At 41.1% G+C, this 24,061-nt stretch overlaps 1 protein-coding gene across 17 annotated transcripts in view; it reads right to left on the reverse strand.

Annotated features, from left to right (window-relative positions):
- Window positions 1–24,061, reverse strand: part of PALM2AKAP2 (PALM2 and AKAP2 fusion) — a 260,559-nt gene that overhangs the window by 19,810 nt on the left and 216,688 nt on the right. For 15 of the 17 annotated variants that reach the window (XM_071731456.1, XM_071731461.1, XM_071731458.1 and 12 more), the window contains one exon: window positions 1,479–3,870. In XM_071731456.1, coding sequence (XP_071587557.1) covers window positions 1,479–3,870 — 2,392 coding nt within the window. Of the gene's footprint in view, window positions 1–1,478; window positions 3,871–15,331; window positions 15,417–17,977; window positions 17,999–24,061 lie in introns of those variants that run through there. The other 2 variants (XM_071731472.1, XM_071731470.1) reach the window with 2 other exon arrangements.

Here is a 24,061-nt window from a genome sequence, read left to right on the forward strand (position 1 = left end):
TCCCTAATAGATCACAATTTTCTTTCTTGAACATATGGCAGCTGGACACTTAGAGGAAACTGTCTGAAATGAGTCATTATAAGTTTATCATTGTAATTTACAGTGAACATTTTAACATCAGACACAAAGTAAATGCCTTGTCATGTAGAAAAATATGAACGAGAAGTACACTGTCTTCTCAGATGCTCCACTGAAACAGCATTAGTGTCAGCAGCTTTTCAAACATCACTTGTTAGTAAAAAGCAACCATTATTAGCCTCATTTCAACTGCTTTCAGGCTACAGATGATGGTGTTTTTAAAAGAAATCGTAAGTACACCTTTACAGAGAATCCTCCTAGCTGAGATCTGTGGTGTCCCATCTCTCACATCTTGTCAGACCCTGCCCAAAACACCTCAGTTTATGGACACTAAAAATGCTATTCAATAGGAGTAATAACAATAGTACTTCAAAGAAATTACTGACATCTGCTATTTTTTTTTTTTTTTTTTTTTTTTTTGCAAGAGACACAGGTTAAAATCATCTTCTTTGCAGAAGAAAAAAAACCGAACCACTAGCTGTTTATGTGCTGCATAGCATTCCAAGTTCACAATCAGACTGGGTAATGGACTAAACCCAGATGGTATTTAAATTTCCCATGACTTTCAAAACAAAAAAGGCTTATGCTGCCAAGTTTTGGAAGCATCAATGGCTCAGATTTATACCAGTAGAAATAAGGATGGAATTCAAGTACTCTGGGTAAAATTAAAACTTCTTTACAATGACTACGGTTAGTGAAACCTTCTTAATACTTTCAAAGCATATGTAGGTCCATACTCATAAAAACCACCCCACAGAAATAAGCTTGGCATGTGTTTCTTTTTTTATTTTTATTGAGATTTATTTTTTTATGTTCTATTAAGAAGGCATGAGTGCTTGATTTTTTTTTTCTAAAAGTTTGAGAATGATATGCTGTATCTGCTGTGAATGCCACCACAAGGACCCAGAAGCTTATCAGTCAGAGGAAGACTTCTACGGAGTCTATGGAGCATTTTGTTTGTGACACCTGTTTGATTCAGTAATGAATGATGCCAGCTGAAATGAATTGCAGTGTGCAATTGGTTGCTCTGGAGATCTTTTTACCTGACAAACTTCATTAAGAAGGAAAAAAAATACCTGGAAACAAAAAGTAAAACAGACACACACAAAATATGATGCAAATCCCCCAAATCTGTAAATCCTCACTACCTCTACAGTTACTTTATGAAGTGCAAGAGAACATAAAGACTCTTAACAATGTTCTGTACGTTTGTCTTTCAAGCAGCCACACAGCTGCAAAATCTGCTGATGTCCTTCCTTGTGATGATTCTAAACGTCAGTGTGTGGTCTGAGCATCACAGTGATAGAAAATGACATATTCACTCAAAAACTATATAAAACTGAATCTGACCTGACCCTCCAAGTCACATTTCACTTTCCCCTGATGCTTCAGGCACCTACCTGGTGCAGTTTTGTAAGACACGGTTCTGGTGGGCATGGGTGGTGCACTCTTTGTAACTGGGCTCGGTGCTGCCTGCAGACCTTGCCGCTGCCTCTTCAGCTCCTCCTCTCGCTCCTGGGCAGCTCTGATCTCTTCTTCTATCATCGACAAAGTCCTCTGCTTCCTTGACCGTAACTTGAAAGGGCCCACTGTCACTTCAGGCTCCTGCGTGGCCAGGATGGAGGCAGTGCTCCTCAGCTCTGCTGCCTCTGAATACTTGCTGAAATAGCTGACTTCATGCCTGTTTTCCTCCACGAGGAATGGCTTGCTGGCTGAGTACGTGGGAGACTGCTGCAAACTCTTCCCTTCCCTGAGTCGTGAGTCTTCGTCTTTTGAAGTCTTTGGTATGGTGTCCCTTTTTTCTTGAACAGGTGAAGACACCTGAGGTGGCTTGAACACTGGGTTCTGCTGCTCCCTGGAGGCTGGAGCCGGCTTGGTGGTGGATGGCTTCTCTTTGACAGAGATCTCCTTCTCCACTGGGTTCTCCTCTTCCTTGCAGTTTGTTTTATCTGCCTGCTCAGCTATGGCTTGTTGGATGGCATTTTGAACCAGCAGGCCAGCGTGGTACTCCAGCTGGTCATCAATCAGCATGGAGTCTGCCAAGGCAGAAGAAGGTGAATCACAGCCTGGGTCACTGAAGGACTTGGAGATGCCTTCACCCCTGCACTCTGCTGGAGTGTCAGCCTGAGGGGTTTGTGGCAGGGAGAAATCAGCCAGCGAGCTTTCCTGCAGGGCGCTCATGGTCTCATTGGAGGCACCGCTGTCGCTGATGTTATCCATGCTGAAGTCATTGGAAAGGGTCTCCAAGACAGTGGTATCCTGTGACCTTACAGACAAGTCATCCAAACCAGAGTCGAGCTCTTCTGGAGGGGAAGAGGCGCTGGCTGACTTTGGGAACTGCTCTAGCACACCCTGTCCATCATCCTTCACCACTGTGAACACTGCTCTTGCACTCATAAATTCTCCATCATCTGTCCACAGTTTTGAGGCCTGTCCAGCTCTGGGGCTATCACTGCATGGTAATTCTCTTGCTGGGTCAGCAGGGATATCCTGAGCACTTGTATCATCTTCTGAGGTACAAGACACCTTCTGTGCTTTGATAACAGTGGTGTTGTGACCCTCAAGCTGTCCTGTTTGCCCACACACTGAAACTGGTCTCATCACAGAGGTCAGAGGCCTGTCAACATGAGGAGAATTGAGGCTTTTGTAGAAAGGTTTGATGGAGAACATTTTGGGTGCTCCTGACCGCCTCGGTGGAGCCTGACCCTGAGATGGACCTGAATGCTCCATCAGCTGGAACTGCTTTCTGGCAGCTGAAAAATCAATTTGCTCTGTGACAATATCTTCTTTCTTGACATTGATTGGCTCTGGTGGTACAAAGGAGTAGCTAACCTGTTTGGGGGATGTTGGTGTTGCACCTTGCTGCTGCTGTCTCTCCTTGCGCTCCTTGTACTTCTTGTGGGACTCCAGATGCTCTTCATCTAGCTGATCCTCCAGGGTCTTCTCTTGGGGAGGGTTCCACCATTTGGCAGCAATGTTGGGGTTTTTCTTGACCGCCTGGCTTTTAATGAGCTCCCTCCTTTCCTTTTCGAGTTCCATCATTTCCTCTGATGGTCTCACCTTGCGGACCCTGTATTTTTCCTTCTCTTCCTCTTCTTCAAAGAGTTTTGAGGGCTTTTTGTCTTCATGGAATGCTCGCAGTTCAAACTTAGCCTCTCTCTTAAGGGTTGTAAGAGTTGTTTCTCCATCTTTAGAAGACCTTCTAGAACTGTTTGAAGAAGTGGGACTTCCTGGCACCTTCAGACTCTCCCTAGTGTCTTCTTTCAGTCCACCCAAAGAAGGGCCATTAGATTTCAGATTCTCATCTGTTACGCTAGCTTCACATGGTTCAACTACTAAGGGTGCCTGCTTGTCAGCTACATTTTCTTCCCTTTCACTGGGTACTGATTCATTACTGACATTAACAGATGCTCCTGAGCCATCCATAATAGAGACTGCATTTGGTTCAGGGAAGGATGTCCCATTAAAGGTATTATCTGTAGCTAAATCACAGCAATTTGCCTCCAGCACTTCATCTAGGTATCTGATTTCTTTAGCAACTTCACTATCCAGAGATTCATGCCTGTCCTTAAGTCCATTGTGGCTGGCAGCAGAGGAAAAGAAGTGGGTTGGATTGTCTATGGGATGTGGTGAAGCCACTGTGGTGATGTTTTTGTGTTCAGAAACTGGAACTTCAATTTCCATTTTCTCTTCTTTTGTAGCAAGCACAGTAGCTGGCTCCAGGAAATTGGCACAGTTATGGTCTCTGTTTTTTCTCAACCTGATGTCATCCTCAGGGATTCTGGAAGATTTCTGAAATAAGAGAACAAAACTATGATGAAGTTCTAAAAAGCAACATTTCACTTTTTACAGAGTAAACAACATCTGGAAAGCAAATCCTAGCACTTCTTAAACTTGAGTTTAAAGCAGCCCCTTGGAGTGTGGGAAGGCAAGACAAATTATTAGCACAAAAAATAGTTACCTTACCATAAGCTGGACAAGACACTAACCCAAAAATTAACTTTCATTTAAATACCTCCCATCTGCTTCATTATGTCTTTTCTGGTGTGACTGGTTTGCCACTTTGGATTTTCAAGTTATTAGTGACTGGGCAGTTTCAGTTCTACAAAGTGTGTAGCATATGCAGCACAAAACACGTATCATCTTGGTATTTAAAAAATGCTTTCCACACCTAATGGAAGTCTCCTAATGCTTCTAGAGATGAAAAGTATTACTGCCCCCATTTTTCATAAACAGATGCTAATGCACAGGAAGAGCAGGCAATTCATCCCAAGTTAGGACTAAGGACGTGGCAGCAGCAGGGAATGATCATTTCTCAGTGGATCAATTCCAGTCATCAAACACAGGACAGAAATATGCAGCACTGGAAAGACATGGGGTCCTTCTCCAGCCCACACAGACACTCCCACACAACTGGGCCTGGGAGGCAGGAAGTGTTTGCTACTCCCAAGGCATGATGACCACAAGGAGCAAGACAGGGACCAGAGTCACAGCCTCCTCCCCTCCACTGCTTCATTCTGCAGCGTTGATTCACTCGATTTGGATTTCTCCCTGATGTGCAGGCTCTGCTCTCAAGGTGGATATTGAAAGAAACACTATTTATGTTCTGGTATGGGCAGATTTTACCCACCAAGCAGCCTACTGAGCTTCCCATGAAGTAAAGTCTGCAGAACTCCTGATTAACCTTGTAAACATGTCAGTGAATTTCTTAGTAATTCTTTATGGCTGAAAGGCAAAAAAAGGAAACACCAAGAGGAAAGAGGAGGGAATTTTCAGTGCTGTTCTTCAAAAACAATTTACTAACTCCCGCTAGTTCTTCCTAACTCCTTAAAATCCAAAATGTCACATCAACTGACTTCAGCCAACATGTCAAACCAGAAATTTGACACCTCAGGTCTCCATCTCTCCCTCAGTGGTCACCCAACAAGGGCCCCTTTGTCTGCAAGTCACCCTGCCCTTGCTGTGCCTTATCCTGCAGCCTATTAATACACACGGCAGGAGAAGATGATCAGCTAGGAGCACAACACCACTTACCAGTGACCTGAACAATCACATTGCCTCTGGGTTTATATAGGCAGTAAAACGAATTTGACACAAGTTAGGGAATTGTAGATAGCCAGCCAGAAGGGCTCTCTTTCTGAAAGCACTTTGAACAAGTTTCCTGTCTTAGTTATGTAGTTGTACACAGCTGAAGACAAAGCTGGCTTCAACCATTAGAGATTTTCTGTTTAATTGTCCTTAAATATTGGGAAAAACCTTTAAAAGCAACCAAAAAGCCTGCTTTTGTTTATATGTTTTATTAGACATATTTCACTGCTGCTACTTGTTTTTCACTTTCCTAGAACCTAGTAATTCTACAGCTGAAGTTTCTAGCAGTGCTTCCCTTAAACCACATTATATTTTTCCCCATTTAAATACCTAAATGTGGCCAGTTTCTTCTTCAGTCTATAGTCAAGAAATCAGATGTTCTCCAAACAAATACAGAACAACCAGTATAAAAAGTCTTTACTTTTTTGAGGGGGTACAGCAGGAATGAAAGAATAAACCTTTTTAACCTGAAGGGCAAGAATTGCTCTTGATTTGCCTGCAGAGCTCTAAATATTATGACAATGTTGTGACAGGACTAGGACTGGGATACGTTCCTGATATTTGTGTTTACATCTCCCCTGCCTGGCTTGATGGTGCAGAGCAGGAGATGTTGCTACCTGAAGCAGTCTGTGCAAGAGGACATAATCGTCAGTGCAGGACTGCTGGTTGTCCCCTTTCACACAGAACATGAGCTATCAAGCTCCCACTAACATGTTCTAATGAGACAGATCAAAGCCACTAATGACATTGGTAGCTAATTACACATCCTCTGTCACCACAAGATCACATCTTCAACAAACACAGGAAATCAGTCAATGAAGCTGTGCAGACAATGAAACACATCTCCCAGCAGAACCAGATGACCCCCAAGTCTTCTGCTTCTGGTGCTTCCATGCCACAGAGATGGGAATATGCCCCCAGTTGTCCCAGAGACCCCATCCACAAAAGCTTGTCTACATCCATCACTGCATTCATATATGAATCATTTCAGATTATACCATGTTTGGGTGTTCAATTAGGGAACAGAACTACAGGCACAGTATTTTACCTGTTTCTTAACAAGTAAGACCCCATCTCATCATAGTTGCAATCTGCAGCTCACAATTAAGGCATATACACTTCACTGTCTAATCAGGGCATGCATTTGCAACAGTATGCCATTCTGGAAGTGTATGTCTGTGCAATTAGCGTGGCACATGTAATTATGTAGTAAGATAGGCAATTATGTAGCAAAACCTATGAGGAAACATTGATACTTATGGGAGGGAGCCTTTCTTTGATGGGTACTTGTAACCGAGCAAGGAGAAGGGCTCCCAGAAGAAAAGAGAAGCCAGGCTGGAATGATAGAGGAGGAAAAAAATTCAACTAAAAAACCATCCATTTTTTCCCCTCAACACATTCTGGCAGACTCTGAGGACATTTTTTGAGGTCACGGCAATAAGAGTATACCCCAGACACTCCTGTGAGGAGCAGAAGTCAATTTACTGATGAATTACCTGAAGAAGGTAACTGAGAAATTCATAAGTATGGAAACAGCTGACAAAAGTAAAGGTTTTCAAGCCAGTCCAGGGCCCAGAGCCTTCCTGTGACAACTTGATGGGTCTGGGAAAATGGCATACACTGGGACGTTAACACCATGGGTGGAAGGAGGGCCCCACCTCAGCTGTTTGGCAGATGGAGATGAGCTTCCCAGGGGTCTGCTTTTGCTCCTTGGTGACATATACGTACCAACAGCTTTGTATTTGCTGCCTACAGGGAGGAGGCTTTTCAAAACCTGCACCATTACAGAAGTCTGTAAATAGGAAAAGGGCTGCATTCACCCCTAATTGTAGTCAGCCATTTAGCACAGTGATTCCCATACACAGCTCATCTATATTCCAGATATTCCAGGGGTTACTGTTGCATTGACAGCCTCTGAATGTGCATTCATTTCTGTTTAAGTCAAGGTGCAACTGGGTAATTAGCATAATTTCTACAACTCCACTGCACTTCAGCAAACCGCAATTATTAGCAGCTCAGAGAGTTATTAGCATATTTCTTCCTTGGTTGAATTCTTCATCTACAAAAGTATAAGTGTTCGGGCAATCAACTCTTTTATAAGGAAAAATCGTGGGAGTGCTACTAGCAAGACCCAGAAAATGTACTGCCAGTGCCTTCCTTTGTTTGATGCAATGCAAAATGCATATGACAACAAGTGGGAGGCAGTTCTTCTGAGCTGCATCAACATTCTTCTGCAGCAACAGTGGTGGTGGGGAGGGAGGAAGGAGGTAAAGATTAAACAACTAAAAACATTTAATGTCTTAAAAAGTCTAAAATAAAGTTTCCTCTTTATGGACTTCTACCAATTGCCCCAGCCAAGTTTCAGGACAGTTTTTGACACCGCTGGTTTCCTGGTGTCATCAGCATTGTTGACTGCTCATTTCTTCATGTTTCATCTTCCTTTCAAGATGTCCTGTTCTACATCTGCTTCTCCTCCCTCTCACTGTCTGATACTGAGCCATCGTTTTGTTCAACCCTTTCCCCTCCGTTCTTGGATCTAACTCTTCAGTCTGCCATGCCTCCAGCAGTTTTAGTACAAGAGTTTAGCTCGATCACAATTCCGTATGGTTGACAGGCTAATCCACACTTCCCTGCTGATGTCAACCCTCTTCACCCGCTGTCTTGGCCTGCCCCTCTGATGTCTGTTTGCAAAGAAGAAGGAATCAGATTATGGACTTCCCAGGGGCCTGACTCTGGCAAGCCTTCAAGACAGCAGCTGCATTCATTCAGATCATCCTTTTGAAGACTGCAGTTACCATCTGCGTCACGATGCAGCTTAGTCCCAAGCACTGCAAAGATACAGAAGTCACCTGCACCTCTGTGCTTCTAGACAGCCACTGGGCCCAATGAGAAACCCCTTAGGCAGCACAGGTATTGCTCCATTCTTGCTAGCAACAGATAAGTAATATTCCATAGAAGTGCTGCAATTCTTAACAAGAAAGAAAAGCACAAGCAGAGTCAGACATGGTGCTAACAGCCATCCCCCAGAGCCCATGTTGACTGCCACACAATGGATGCTTGGAAAGGTGTCACAGTCCCAGATGGGAAAGGCCCAATCAATGTGATGGCTCCCATCCCACATTGACTGGTACACTCCCTCCTCCCATAGCAGCTGCCACCCTGACCATCTCCATGAATGATGTGATCCCCCTCATTGCTGGAATGATGAGAATACTCCAGGTGTGAGCCTTTATAGGAAACAGTCTAATGAAATGGGCCAAACCTTTTGTGTTTCTGAAACATCCTCTTTGAGCAAGCTAAGAGAAAGCAGTGGCAAAGAAAAACTCTTCAAAAAGATCCTGGAACTGCAGAAGAAAAGAGATACAGCTGATGATGTGGGGGTCAAGGAAAGGAAGGAGATTTCTGCTCACATTACATCTAGGAACCATGTCTTATCTTTAAAAAAAAAAAAAAAAACCAAAAAACCAAAACCAAAACCAAACCAAAACAAAACAAAAAAAAACAACCAACCAAAAAAACCAAACAAAAAACAAAACAAAATCAAACAACAAAAAAACAAAAAACAAACAAACAAAAAACCAAAAAAAAACCCAAAAAAAAACCCCACCGAAAACCAAAGTGTTGTCTTCTTGCTCCTGTGTGAAATGGCCCTGTTTTTCCTTACCATATGTTTATACTCACTCTTAAAAGGGTTTTAAAAATACTATGTTAAGTATTGACCAAAAAGAAAAAAAATTATGCTCTCTCACTTAATGAAACTGGATAAAATTCAATTCAGATTTCAGGAAAAAAAAAAATAACCTCCAGATCCTGCTGCCAGATTTTGTTGAATTTAAGACATGTCAGGCACATGCTGGCACTACCTAGAATAGCTCCATTCATAATCCTACTTGCACACAAAAAGCAAACCCCCTGGCCTGTTCCTCTCACAGTGCAGTGTCTTCAATATACAGGCAGAAATAATTTCCAATGACTAAAATTTATTAGTGTTGAGTGTCACAATGACATTCTCTGTGAGGAGTCCCTTGTGCTCTTCAGTGACTTGCCTAAGGTAGCCAGGCATTACAAAAGGCAAATTTTCTTTAAGAAAAGCTGGTTTATCTTCTTCTAAGCACTTCAGAAGTCACAATAGTTAAATCTAAAAACCAATCCAACTTCATGCTACCTCCCTCCAAGAAGCAGTGGGGGACTCTATTGGAATACAGACAGTAATAAGGGATGTGGGGGTACAGTGCCCAAACAAGTGGCTGCTTGGAGAGAGCTTGCTATGTGACATTTTCTGAGTGGTTTTCTGTATGTCCTTATCTTTTATCTGTTCTCAAGAAGAAGTTCTGTTTGCATTTGCTCAGAAAGCCCATGAAAGGCTTTGTAATACTCTTTTTCACTTCAGCCAAGCCACCAGCTTCAGCTTCCACATGTGACAGACTATGAAGTTCTTTTATCCAACCAAAGTCCAATCTTCTTTTGCTGTTTTAATAAATTAAGGGAGGAGAAAAATGGCTTAAAAATATGTATACTTTAAGCGATGAACTTACACTGTATGATAGGGTACATACGAGCACATAATGAATGATAGAACATTTTTTCCAAACATGCCTTTATAGCTCCAATATTTTCTGTGTCCTCTGTGAAAAACAGCTGATTTTTTTCCTGGAATACCCAAGATCTGCCTTTAGAATAACCCCTAATACTATCCAGTAGTTCCAAGACACATAAATTGGAAGGAGCTTCCTACAGGTAGGAAGTCACCTCATCCATTATGCCACTTATTTTCTCTTACTCCCTTAAAAATGCAGAACCAGTCTTTGAACCCAGCCCTAATGACTGGACTTCAACTATTACCACATGGGCAAGAAAAACAGGTATCTTTATTCTTTAAATTAAATGCTTGTGCAGCAGTTGTAAAAAGCAAAACAAAACAAAACAAACAACAAAACAAGCAAAAACCAAAACCAACAAAAACCAACCAACAAAACCACATGAAAAAAACAACCCCAAAGGCTAACTACTTTTAGGAAATGTTTTCCTGCAAAAATCTGTAATTGGATGAAGCATCTGTATGTACAGAATTATTCATATGGAAATTAATATTTAGAGACAAAGTGCTGTTAACTTATGAATGAATGAAATATAACCTCTGACAAAGAAAAAACTCTACAAGTCCACACTTGTTTGTACACACGTCTACAAGTGGTGTAGACTTGGACACCACCGTGTGTGGGGCTGGTTAGCTTTGCTGTGAAAGCTCTGTTCAGTTCCACAGTAATCAAGATGCAAATCTGAAATGACAGGAACCTGTGATTAAACCACCATTCAGAAACTGCAGCACTGTTTGCTACTTCCACACTCCACCCCCACACCCTTATTTTCTATCAGCATCCAGATAAGCAGATGACCTGAAGAGCACCCTGAACTGCACTTGGAGAGAACTGGGAGCTCCTAGTACCATTAAGTAAATTGGTGATAATATGGTTTCAGGTACAAGTGCCTGCATTTGAAAGATCATTCTCTTATTCTCTGCATTGTTGGGTTCTTGTAACACAGGACAGCCTGGAAGTTCAACTGACTTAGAGATATAAATGCATGCTTAAGAAGGCATTCAATCCAGAAAAATATATTTCATCATCAGTTCAAGTCCCAATCCTGATGCGCCTCTCACCTCCAAACTGACTTCTATCAACTATTATTTCTTTTATTGCTTCACTCCACTTCCTGAATGACCAGGACAGTACACCCTGTGTGAGAGATGGGAAATAAACCAGTGCTGCAGAGAGGAAGGACAAGACTCAAGATCAACGCAACCACATTGACACATTCACCACCCACAACCCCACATTGTTAGTATTTTTTAACTTTGTTACAAATTTCTCCTAAGGCTCTCTTTTCTGTAGACTGTGTCTAAAATGTGTTTTTGCTGAAACAAGATGAATGATTATTCCAACAGCTGGGATATTCGATTTAGAGTATGTGGTACTAAGTCTCACTTAAAATGGTAAATATGATTTCCTGAAGCAGCCACCAAGTGCTACCTAAGGATGTGCAACAGCTTGCTGGAGGGAATGAAGAGCACCACATCCAACTGACACTTCAGGAGCATCACAGAATTAGACCTGTCCACTAGCTGGCAGAAGATACTAGGTATGATAAAATCCTGACTGAACAGAAGAAGATTTTCTTCTTCACAGGTGAAATTCACAGATGAGGTCCTGTCCCATGACCCTTTGCATTTGCAGAGTCCACTTGGCCAGGCTTCCCTTGGTCGGTGCCAGTGGATCTGAGCTCAGTGCTCACAGCTCTATTGTTAGCAGCATTGTCCCATGTTCAGCCTGTGCTTTGGTATTATGTGAAAGTGGAGAAATTCCAATTAAACAAGGACAGAAAAGTGTTCAGCTTAACAGAGTCCCCAGGACAGATACTGAGTTGAGCAGTAAAAGTCCGAATTTATGCACAAAAAATGACAGTTTCACAAAATGCTGCAGCTGAAATCTGCCCAACACAAGTTGCAGATGGAACAATTGCTCTTGTAAAGCATGACCTAATCCCAGTGGGGAGGGGAAAGGATGCTAAACTAAGCCTTGCTTTTAATACTCTAACCCATCCAGATAATGTCAGCACAAGGGAAGGGTGACCTTTACGGTCACTTACACACACAAAAAAAGCAGTGAGACAAGGGGATTCCCAAAATTCCTTAGTCTTTTCATTCGGGTTGGGAGGGTTCCTAGCCCATCTAAAGGACAGAGTTAAAACCCTTCTCTGTAAATGCAAGTTCTAAGAAAAATACTTGCACTATTAATCATTTTGGTGCATGAGAAAGGGACCTCCTGAAGAAGGAATTTGGGCTAGGTAGGGACAGGAGGAAAACAGCAAATGGAGACAAAGGGCCATACAGCTCACTTGTTATCTGGGCAGACCTTATGGCTGCTAGGTAAACTGTTTAATACACTGGAGAAACAGAGATAAATCTGCCATAAGTGTGCAAGTAGGCTTTCTGAGATATACTAGTATTAAAGTCTTGTGATGATGCCAGTTCTTTCACTGGTGGCTACAGTTCTGTAATCTTTCATAAATGGCCTAAACTGCATTTTCTGAGCAAAGACGTGTGATTGCTTTATACCGGAGCTCCTTCACCATTTATTTTCAATGGCAATATAGCAGGAACTGAATGCTTTAACTGAAGCAAGCACCTGCAAAACTTTGCAAACAAAACCCAAGATAGACTATTTTTCACTTTCTTTCACTCTTGTGCTGCAGAAACCCCAACTGCCAAATATCATAATGCTTTTGCATAGGTTTCCTATTGCCTAATCAGTACTTGCCATATACCTAAAGAGTGTGGCAGTTCAAGATCTGCTGGAATTTGACAGTAGAAGTGATGCCACAGAGAGGGCTAAAGGAACAAACTTTGCTCAAAAATGTGGAAAGAAAAAATCTAAACACCTACTTCTCTTTGAGAGCTGAAGCAGATTAAGAATTATTTCTGATGCTTGGCCTCTATCAGTAGGACTCATTACAGATGTACTCATCCATTAGGTTAAGACCCATCACAGCAAAATCTCCTTAAGTGAAGGGATGCCTAGGTAACTGTGTGTGGTGCAGCATGTCTTACCCCATGGCAGCCCACTCTGCCCAGAACACAAAGAGTAGGACAGTGTTTCACTGCAGACAGAGGGCCTTGGCTGGGCTAAAGCAGGGGCCAAGGTAGAATACAAACCAATTAGATGGCTTGAGCATTCTATGGATTGTCCTCTCCACAGTTTTTGAAGGAAATGCAATTATTTTAAAGCTAGAGATACCTAAAACTCTACACATCACAGAGTACATTCAGTGTCTCAGAAAGGTTCCCATTTATATTTAGCTTAATCCAAAATATATTTCAGGACATTACCTCCTGACTCAGGCAAAAAGCAGATCACTGGAACATTATCAAAAGAAAAATATGAGGACATTAAAATGAAATCTAGCTTAGTCCTAGCTCAAAAATTGCTTCAATTATGTAAGTGTTATGGAAGAAAATAGGATGGGGACCAAAGGGTGTAACCTAACTCTGCCAGTGGCTGTGCTACACATACAAGTGGGGAGAGAAGCCACTTACAAGAAGGGTCTGGCACTCCATGCTGAGTCACTCTGTCCAGATATCACCATGCTCCGAGCCCATCAGGTTCTGGCACACACAAATGTTTTCACTCCAGTCCAGAAACTCATGTCCAAAAACATGACATGGTGAAAACAGCATTTGGGCTGCAAGAGATTTTACACAAGAACCAAATCCTTGTAACTCTGCTGGGCTGCAATTTGCAGGGCTCTTCCTCTGTGGGCATGCATGTAACTTAACTTTCTGGATGGTGAATTTTGGCAAGTACCAATTCAAAGACACACGCCCAGAAACTGAAAACCACTCTCATTAAATGGTGAGCCCAGTGTAGCCAAGATGATCAAGGGATTTTGACATACCATTCCAACAAACAGACAGCAAATATTTAACAGGAAAAGAAGTCAGACTACAGGGTCTACACAAGTCTTGCTAGCAAGAGACCACATGTATACAGTTTTTGAAAATTAGGATGTTGCTAAATTCTCTACATGCCATTGCTGTCCCCACACTATAAATATGACCTACCATGTGAGTCAGGCATTGTGAGCAATTAGCAACTTCATCCAGGCTTTGCTTGTACCACAAATTGAGTCATCTCACAATCTTCTGCAGGAGAATGTGTCATGGAAAGTGAGACTTGGATAAGATTTTTCCTGATTCCTTACTTGGGAAAAAGGCAGTTAAGAAATACTAGAGAATAAGACCTTCTCTTTCAGCACCTACCCCTTCTCAAAACTGCCTCTTCTACTCTCCCCTCTTCCAACCAAAGACTCATTATTCCTTCTTCTCCTGATGAAAAGCCACTGATTAAATGACCTACAGCACATCTGGACTACATTATGTATTATTTGATTAAGGCATTCATCACTTGCTCTTTCAGCAAGTGGAGAATTAAGATAATGGTGGGGGAAAACTGTGCTAAATGAACTGGCCATTCCAGCATAAACTGCTCTGATTGAAAAATCTGATTGCTCTAGTCCCCCTGTTGCGTTTGGTTTGGTTTGGTTGCTTTTTTTTTTTGTTTTTCTTTTCTTCCCTAATTACAGAAAAATGAAGTAAGTATTGGCTAATTAATTTAATGGTGCCTAGATCATTAACCCAAGTAAACTGTTACATCAAGGGTGGCTGTTATCTGCATTTCTCAGTTTGCTGATAGGAAGTGCTTGCTTGGAGGTATTTTATAGAGCAGTAAAAAGGCTCTCATTAAACTGAAAGCAGCACCTCACATTTCTATAGAAACAGAAGTTCAACGCGTTCCGGGTCAAGTCGCTTCAGAGGAGAGGAGGGACAGACAGAAATGGCTTAACCAGATCTGCTCAAAAGAGTATTGTTTATCAGCCCATTACACAAACAGTAACTCAGTTTTCAGTATCTGAAGTGACTGCCTGAGTCTTCAGCTATGGAGACTCTGTACGTAAAACAACAAGCAAAGGCAAGAAGCAAAGATCATATCGTCTTGGCTTTCAGATATTTTACTCTAAAATATCTTTCCTCATTTCTCAGAAGCTAAAGAATGTGCAATCCTGGTGCATGCACAGAGGTACCACCTAAGTGTCACAGCATGCATCAAATGCCACAGAAACCAGGAATGCTGTTGCTGCCAAATGTGTTTCCCCAGAGTACTACACTTAATTTCCTTCAGTGCTAATCAGCTAGAAGATGACACTGAACAGACACCCTCAGAGCCTCTTTTATCAACTGAAGTTTGCTTCACAGTGTCAAGAAGGCACTCGACTAGTGGGACACAAAACCCACCAGAACAGCTACAGGATGCAGTCAAAATGCTTTGCAAGCTCTGCCTAAAAAACAGACGCTGAACATGTGGTGGTTTTCTTAGTTATCATATGCACAGGATATACAAAACTTTCTCCCTAGAACCAATATTCTCCTGTGTTACACACACACACAAAAGTTGTGCATGTCAGAAAGTTCTGCCTACAATGAACAAGTTAGCCAGAGTGATTAATTCCCACAGCCACCACAGTGAAAAATGCTATTTTAAATACTCCTCCAGCTACTGAATGATAAAGGCTCAATGAAGATACAAGTCACAGGTCAGAAATCTTAGCTTACCCCTTTCTCTCTCTGTTCCTGTAAATTCTGAAGCAAACCCCCAAAAATGTCGTTTTCCACAAGGCATGGAATCCACTTTATTTTGCTCCTTAACTCAAATTCCTTCCCCAGCTCGTTACAGGACTGCGATGTCAGGGGCTGAGGGAGGGCTGCTGCTAAAAAAAAAAATAAAAAGGCAGCCCACACCCTCAGCCCATTCACACAAAGAGGCTGTTTGAAAAGGAAAATGCCAGTTCACACTACTCAAAAAGAGCATGATTTCACTTAACCTGTACGGGATCCGCCTTCTTAGAGGTCCCTGCAAAAGCATCATGTCCGTGACAGACCCAAAGGCCTCTTTTCTACTAGGAAAAGCAGGGGGTTGCTGTCACAGGGTGGTATTTGGTTTTTTTTAGGAGGGGGAGGCACAACCCAACAACACAGCATGTGGCTGGCTTTGTACCAGAAAGGCGTAGTTACACAAAGGGCTGCTGGGAAAGACACAAGATACAAACAGTAATTAGCAGTAATTTTTACCTATTAGAAAACAAACAAACAAAAAAAGGACCGACTATATTATTTCCACGGAGAGGCTTAAACTTTATCTCAAAGTGCTTTGGGCACTTTTGGCAACCTTCTGCCTTAGAAAACTCAGGGCATTGGTCTCCAGCCTGTAGGAAATGTGTCAGCCACGTGAAAACAACTGAAGAGATGGAATCCAAAAAGAAGTTAGAAGAGAGGGTGACTGGGAAAAAAACACGCAACGTTTTCTACAGCACAGTATTTGTTCATTACTGCTGCCTGTGGGTAGTGATATTTGAGTACCCCTGGATTAGGTTTCCTGGAGGCTCAACAGTTAAAGCTAAAAACATGAGCTATGCTGGCCTCAGACCCCCTGTGAAGGCCCCCTGGAGTTTGGGTTAAAACAGCTTTAGTTTATACCTGCTGCTATAGATGACAGACCTCAAGTGTTGGAACAGCATATTTTCTTCACCTGAAGAATCAAGTAAGCTATTAATTTGCTTTCTCATTACTTCCAGGGCATCAGTAAAGGGAAGGCACAGCCACCTTCTACCAGCAGCTATGAAAAAGAACAGCAGTGGTGTTTTTTGATATAAGAAATTATGACTGAGAAGTCACTCGCTTCATCCAATGCTGAGCCACAATAAATGAGGCAAGTCAAGACTCTACAGTTTTAAACGGCTAGGCAAGAAGCTCCTTGACACCTGTTGAATGAATCTATGAAAATACAACGAAAATAAGGTTTTCACAGCAAAAAGAAGACACTAAAATTCCCTGAGCTAAAATAAAACCCAGGGAGGCTTTGGTGAGCCTAAAGTGACAGGAAATCTGCATTCTTTCATATACCATCTCTTACACTGCCTGGACAAGGGGAAGAAATCATAGTACAAGTATGGCTTTTCCCATACTGGCTTTTTTTCTTTTTTTTTTTTTTTTCTTTTCTTTTTCTGTTTTTTTCTTTTCTTCTTTTTTTTTTCCTTTTTGTTTTGGGTTGTTTTTTTCTTTTGGGTCATCAAAGAATTCTAGACTATGATGATGGCTAAATGTTTCACAAAGAAACTGAATTCTGTATTAAAATATATGGATTTAAAAGGTGATTTCTATAGTTACTAATTGATTAAATATGAAATTCAGGTAACCCTGCTTCACACTGAAGGAGCAGGAAGTCACAAGATATTTACCTTAAGTACCCTCCCTGCTACCAACTGCCTATAGCCCCATATGCCCCGGAGGAGTTGTTAGCAGAGCACAAACCAGGTGTGCTGGAGATGGTGCTAGAGACAATCATTTGCTACAGACTCACACTAGTTGTCCACCTGACATGCAAATGTTCAGTTTTCATTGAAACCTGGAAGAGCTGCACTAGAAAATAGATTTGGTGTTTTGGAGGTTGTTTGATTTTGGGTTTTTTTTTGTTTTTTTTTTTTTTTAATATAATTTGTTTGGGTTTTTTTAAAATATCATTACTAATTAGTTTTGGAAAACACAAATCTTAACAACTTTCCTTAACATATTGGTATGCTACAAGAAGAATGAACTGGGCAATTGCTAATGAAGATGTGTATGGTACAGCACTGTAGCTCAGTAGCAAAGGTGCCTTCCTACCCCAGAGCTGGCCCCAAATAAACAAAGGACCTTCTTCCTGCTCAGGAATTCAGACCCTCCATTACCATCAACTTTAGTTGGGTTTTGTTGTTTTCTATTTGTTTGGTTTTCCCTTAAAGACTTCTAATAGAACCTCAAGTTTATTCAAGAAAAATAAAAATTCTAATACTCGTGGCTGAAATTAAAACTTGAACAGAAACTTGAAATGGCAGAATGATCAAGGAAGAAATATAAATGCCAGAAGTGTCCCAAAAATACTTTAAAATTATTCCTCTTCTTGAAGTGCAAAGATGCTTGACATGTTTGCATTTTAAAGCACCTCTCTTGCATGACTGCAGGCACTGTAGGTCCCCTACATCATGCCACACTGAAAGCCAGTAAGTGTACAGAGACTGAAATGTGGTGGAAAGTCTGTATGAGTATCATGGATCCACCAAACAATCTGCAAGTGTTGTCTGCTGAACACAACGGTGAGATTATAAAAGAATAGTGATTCTGGCCTCAGTATCTGAGAAAAAAAGATATTTCGAAGTGATTTACCTGCTTCAGGCTTCTAATCTTCCAAATTTACACAAATGTAAATTTACTTCCAAATGTACACAAATGCACAGTAAAGCCTATGATGATGGATTTTCCAGCTAAGTCTGTGTATATGAAAAGTTAGTTTGAGGCAGTGAACTCCTGTTTTTGTGAATCCTCAGTTCTGCAGCCAAGTTTCTCTCTCAGAATGGCAGGTCATATGCAGTTTAAGTGCTTGAATTAAACTTAGAAAGGCTCTGACTGCCCACAAGACTGCTCTTTCCATAACTAAAGACAGATGAGATGTGTAAGCAAGAGCTCAAGCAGCCAAAGAATAACATGTAGGGGCACCATGTTTTCTGCCTTATGACTTTGGGAAACTTTTTTAATTCCTTCATTTGTGAACCTTCAAGAAACATGATGAGGTACTGGATGTGGAGTCCAGTGTGTGCAATGAGCATTTCTGGGAGACGATGTCTCAGCTTTTAGCTGGTGGTTGCAACTCGTGGTTATGTTTAAACAAAGCAGCGATCATGAATTCTTAAAAAATGTGGCAAAAACAGGGATTTTCAGTGTTATACGTCCTGATTATGCAGTAATAAAACTATAGCAGTCATATAAACTCAAGCCCCTTCAGCTACCTCTGGACACAGATGCTTCCCTAAATAAACCACAAAGACCTTCCCATACTGGACATAATTGAACCACTTGAACCACAGGGTCATGGTTACAACCTGTTGCAAAGGGTTAACTCTATCCTTGGCTAATGTGCCTGGAGGGAAAAAAAATGAAAAAAAGGAAAGAAAACTAAAGAGGTTATAGAAAGGGTTTGCAAGCCAAACAAATCCTCCTGTGCACCCATTTCCTGTTCAGGGAATAAACACCTTGCCTGGCTTTCTGAGGTAAGCAACCTTGTAAGACCACTAAATTCAAAATATGCAGTAGCAGAAGAAAAAAAGACAAATACCAGAAGTATTCCCTTATCTCATTCTGTTCCAACAATCTTTTCGTGATACATTACTCATTAGAGAAAGTGTTCTCTCTCTCCTCTGTATCACAGCAAAACTGCCTGCACACAAAGGAAGGTTTTTAGGGACCAGAGTCACCATTTCAGCTCATTATCATCAAACTATATAATCTCTACAGATCTCTCTGGGACTGTAAAATGAAAAATGCCCCACAAGGCTGCCTGCTGGAAGCAAAATCAGTGCTTGACTATGCAGCTGATGAAGTCTACAGAACATTTTAAGGCTCTCCTTGTTTCTCATACCTTCTCTACCAACATATCAAGCCAGCAGAGAAATAAATTCAGGTGCTGAATGTTGGAGGAGGCCATGTGCAAGAGTAAAATGACAAAGATAAAGGATATAAAGCTTTTAATACCATCCCTGTTATTGGCCGTTTTTGTGGTTTTGGGCTTTTCAGGGAACTGCTCCATTCTTCAGCCTTTCGTCTAGGTTAAACATTTCTGACTTTTCCAGATGGTGTGCAGAGACACAGGGAGCACAGGTCAGGTTAGGGGACTTCTGCAGTCTTCTGTGCAGGTGACAATCTACCCATGATTCTGGTCAGGTCATGCCTGCTCATGAGAGAATTTTCAGGCTCTCAGAAGAGAGGGTTTATCACAGCCAAGGAAGCCAGTCTGACAGAATTCCTTCTTGTAACAAATACTTTTTAAAATTAAACAGCTTTCTTGGATATTTTCTCCTGTTTCAGTCACTATTTGATAACCAGCAATTACAAAGAATTTTATCTGGTGAGCAATCTTAATTGTTCTTCCTCCTCCTTTCATGGAAATCACACACTTTAAACCCAAAGGCCACTTCTATTTATTTTACGAGAACAAATTGGCTGTCAGTTTAATTTCCCCTGGTGCTGTAGCCAGACGTCCTGTTCTTTTAATAAAGACAACTGGGATAAGACAGAAATAAAAACAATTTCTGAGAATAGTCTTCATGGACCACTCAGTCACACCTCAAACCTCTCCTTTCCCCACACAACACCCCTGCTTCAGACAAAAGACTGGTCTGCAGCAGGAGAATAATTGCTGAACATAAACTACCCAGGGATGGTCACCAAAATAAATTTCCAAGAGAAAATTGTCACATTAAACCTTGATGAGGGAGCAGAAGGATCTTACATTTCATTAGTGCTTTGCATTTTCTGGGCCATTCACAGTGGCGAGGTGCAGAGTGGCTGCTGCTGCTGCTGCTCACTGTCACAGGGAGAGGAACCAGCCTTTGTCCCCGCTTACTGCCAGGACTGTGTCTCCTCTGGATGGAGAAAGACTGTGTCTTCTTCAGAAAGAAAATGCCTCTGCCAGCCTCTTGTAGTGCAAGTGGCAGATGGATTGGGTAACAGAAGGAGGACTACACCTCAAAGCCTTCTAACCCTGGTGAAAACACAGAATTTATGTTCAAGCCAACTCAAAGAATACCTGGAGGCACTGTCTTGATGCTGCTTATATTTAAATTAATTTCCAAGGATAAAAACTGTCTCCATCCTTATTTCCCATGCTGAACAGGTAAAACTTCTTAAAAGATCTGTTCATACTTGACAGCTCTGAAAACTGGGGCTCAGGGCATTCTCCATTCAAAAAGAAAGCAGCACGTAGCATGGCTACTATTCCCTGCACAGCAAACATAAAATATCCTGTCAAAAATTACGAGGGCTGGAGCCATAAATGCCAACCAGCTGACACTGCAAGATTTCATGAGAAGATGATGGCTGGAAAAACAAGTGAGAAAGGTTATACAGCATCCCACTTACTTGTTTTCCTCATAGATGTTATCTATGTTCTCCACATATAGGGGGAAAGACTTCCTCTCCTCTTTTTTTTTTTTTTCTCAGTAGCTCCCAAAAAAAGCACTGGCTTATTTACAAATTTAAAAATTTTTTTAAACCTATGTTTTTAGGATTAAAAGTCTAAAACTGGTTTCAGCATCCCTTGCTGGAGGGGTATGCAAGCAGATGAGGTCTTCCTTAGTGGTAAGGGCAGGATAATTCAAGCTGGCCTCACCTTCATTACCAATAGGAGTAAGGAGAGACTTTGCTCTGCTGCAAGCCATCTTCAGCTTCTTTGTGCATCCATATGTGAGGTGTTCAAGGGCACCAAAGGGGTAACTGAGAGGTAACCGTATTGGCAGCCTAATGGGAATGAATGGTCTTGTCCAGGCTCTTGGCTATCTGCAAATGCATGGTGATTTGAAGAAACTTGCTCTGGACTGATTTTTAACATTGTTAGCACTTGAAATGACCTCTCATTCTACATTCTAAGTCTGTTTATCAGGAAAACACAAAAGACAAGACAAAAAAACCCCAAACACCTTACAACCATCCAACTTAAAACAAGCCATTTACTGTGGTGGAAAGGAAGGGGTGCAGAGCTTTTGTTTCAATTTGTTTACATAACATGGCTGGAAACAAAGATCCTAGGAAATTTTGAAAAAGCTAACACAAAAATGCTTGTTTAGAAAGAGAACAAAATATTTAGGTAACTCCAGTCTTAAAAGTCTGAGTTATGTTGGTAAATTCCTATTCATTCAGCCTAAATCTTTGCATTTTAACACTGGTGCCATCTTTAAGTGTTACATATCCTTCACTGGCAGAGAAGATAGTGCAGGGTTATGGGGATCAGGATTCCTTTAGTGGGGTCAGGCCTTTCCCCATGCTTGCAGAAAACCTACTCAATTTTAAGGGAGCTAGAGGTCTGGAGTCACAGTGAAAATCTTCCAGGCTACTTGCATTTTACCTGGGGTTTCAGAAGAAAGTCAGGTATCATCAGGAGAGATTCCCCTTTAATATGTTAAAAGTAAACCAGACTTATAGCAAGTTCCTCTAAGGATAACTCAAGCATATGTAGGGTTGTTGCAGACACAGGCTTGTTGCAGCTCTGAATGGACACAGTACTTAACTAAACACATGCAAAGGAAATTAGAAAGGAGAAATCCCAGCCATCTGTAAAGAAATGATCACCTGGTTGTAATGATAGCATGCACTGTCATTTACCTAAAGGACACCATTATGAAGGACAGAGCAACTTACCCACACAAGCTGTATACAACTAGCATATAACAGACCAAGAATAAACACTGCAGAATGTCAAACAGTCTCAAGCTTAGAAAAGATGTGTAGCTTTCAAGTTTTTGCTGTAATTACTCAGCTGTCATTTCTCCTGTACTTACTATCAACAAATGTCAAAACATACCCATATTTTATTACAATTGAATGATTTTACTGAGTGTAGCTGTTTATTAAACAACAATTAAATTACAGCAAGGAAAAGACAGTCCAGACTCTCTATTCCCTGATTCCCTCTCTTCCCACTCCCTCAAACCCTTAGTCCCCTGATCCTCACTATTACCCTGCACCAGCAGAGTTGGGTGTTCAGAGGGAATACTGCACAGCAGCAAGATGATGCTGCCCAGGTAGCAGACATCGAGTCTCTCATGTGTCAGGCAGCAACTTCTCTGACTAAACTTCACACAACCGCTTCCTGGATTCAAGGAATTACATTTTCCTTGAAAAATAGTAGCACAGAGCTTTAGGAGACACAGGTAAGCTATTGCTGGTCTAAAACCCCATCTTAAGTTCATTTCTCTAAAGTCCTTCAGAAATCCAGGGTCTTGCTTTCCTACAGCTCCAGAAATATGTGGGAAAAGCAAACACAAATAAGATGTCTGCTGGTCATAGCTTAAACCTTATACATCTAATACTAACAGGGCATATCAGAAGTGTTAAAAGTAGCTTTATTACAAAAGAAACATGACCATGCTTTCCCAAGTTGCAGACTTTCTAGTATTTAGAGGCAACTATTTTAAATTTTCCAGTAGAGTTTTACCAGTAAGGTTGTGTCAAGGAACTGACTTATCTTCCTAGCAATTACAGATTTCTTAAAATGTCTCCTGCTATAAAATTAAGCTGCACTGTATTGATGGCAGTGTGCAAAATGGTACAGATACAATTGTAATGCAACATCCTACATAAATTCACTGTTAATTTCATCTTCCATTAGTTAATCAGTCCAAGTAATGAATTTCTAAACTGTGATACAACATGAATTAAGGGGCTAGAGGATCCCCCTGAAATTTCACTGCCTTCTGAGACACAAGATTCAACTATAAAACTGAACAGGAGAAAACCAGGAATGAGCTTGCCAACAGTAAATACTAAAACAAGCACCATGTTCCACTATAAGCACACTCCTCCCGATGCAATAATATTTTCTTACTGAAAAAAATGCTGGGTTGGAAATATCTGAACTGCCTTTCACACTTTGGAAAGGGAGGTGAAAGAGAATGCTGAAGGAACTTTTCCATATTGGGGCAGAATAAACCACATGAAGACAAGAAATTTCCAAGCAGCACACCTTGTCCTAGGAAAAGGTCAAGGCCTCAAAGTTGACATAATCAAAATAAAAGACCAGGCACTCTGAAAGTCAACACATGTGCATATGGGTTTGCACATACTTAATCGTGAAGTGTTTCTGAGATTATGAAACTCACATGCATTTTGAAGGAAAATGAAATTTAAATTAAATATATGTAATACAAAAATCATCTTGAAGAGAGAGCAAGGTATCTATTACTTGTGTGCTAAGTAATTAATAGAATACATGGAGGGCCTACTTTTAAGAACACTACATGATTTCTTGATGACTTTTAAAAGAATTATTATATTGCAAATTTATTTCTCCTTATTCAAGAACTGATGGCAAAGAGCTCTTTGTAAATCTGTAATCTTGTGTGAAACGCAGAGACAGCTTACAGAGCTGCTGCTGATACCCTATCCGATTGTGTTGCCATATTTGTCAGGTTTTTTCCACTAGAGATTCAACACAGACAGCATTGATTAGGCCCTAGATATGGAAATTACAAAGTGTCAGATATTGACAGACCTGAATTCTTACTATACAAATATTGTGCTTTGGTTGAAACACTTTATGAACCTGAGAACTATCTGGGGCAATTGCTTATATCACTTTCCTCTTTTTTTTTTCCTGTCCTCTTGTTATCCTTTTTTTTTTTTTTTTTTTTTAAAGATATTGCAGTGGTTGTGAACAGTGTTCATTCCAAAGCTCTCCCTACACTGCCAATGCAAATGCAG

Source organism: Heliangelus exortis, chromosome Z, assembly GCF_036169615.1.
Source record: "Heliangelus exortis chromosome Z, bHelExo1.hap1, whole genome shotgun sequence".
In the NCBI taxonomy this organism is placed as follows: Eukaryota; Metazoa; Chordata; class Aves; order Apodiformes; family Trochilidae; genus Heliangelus; species Heliangelus exortis.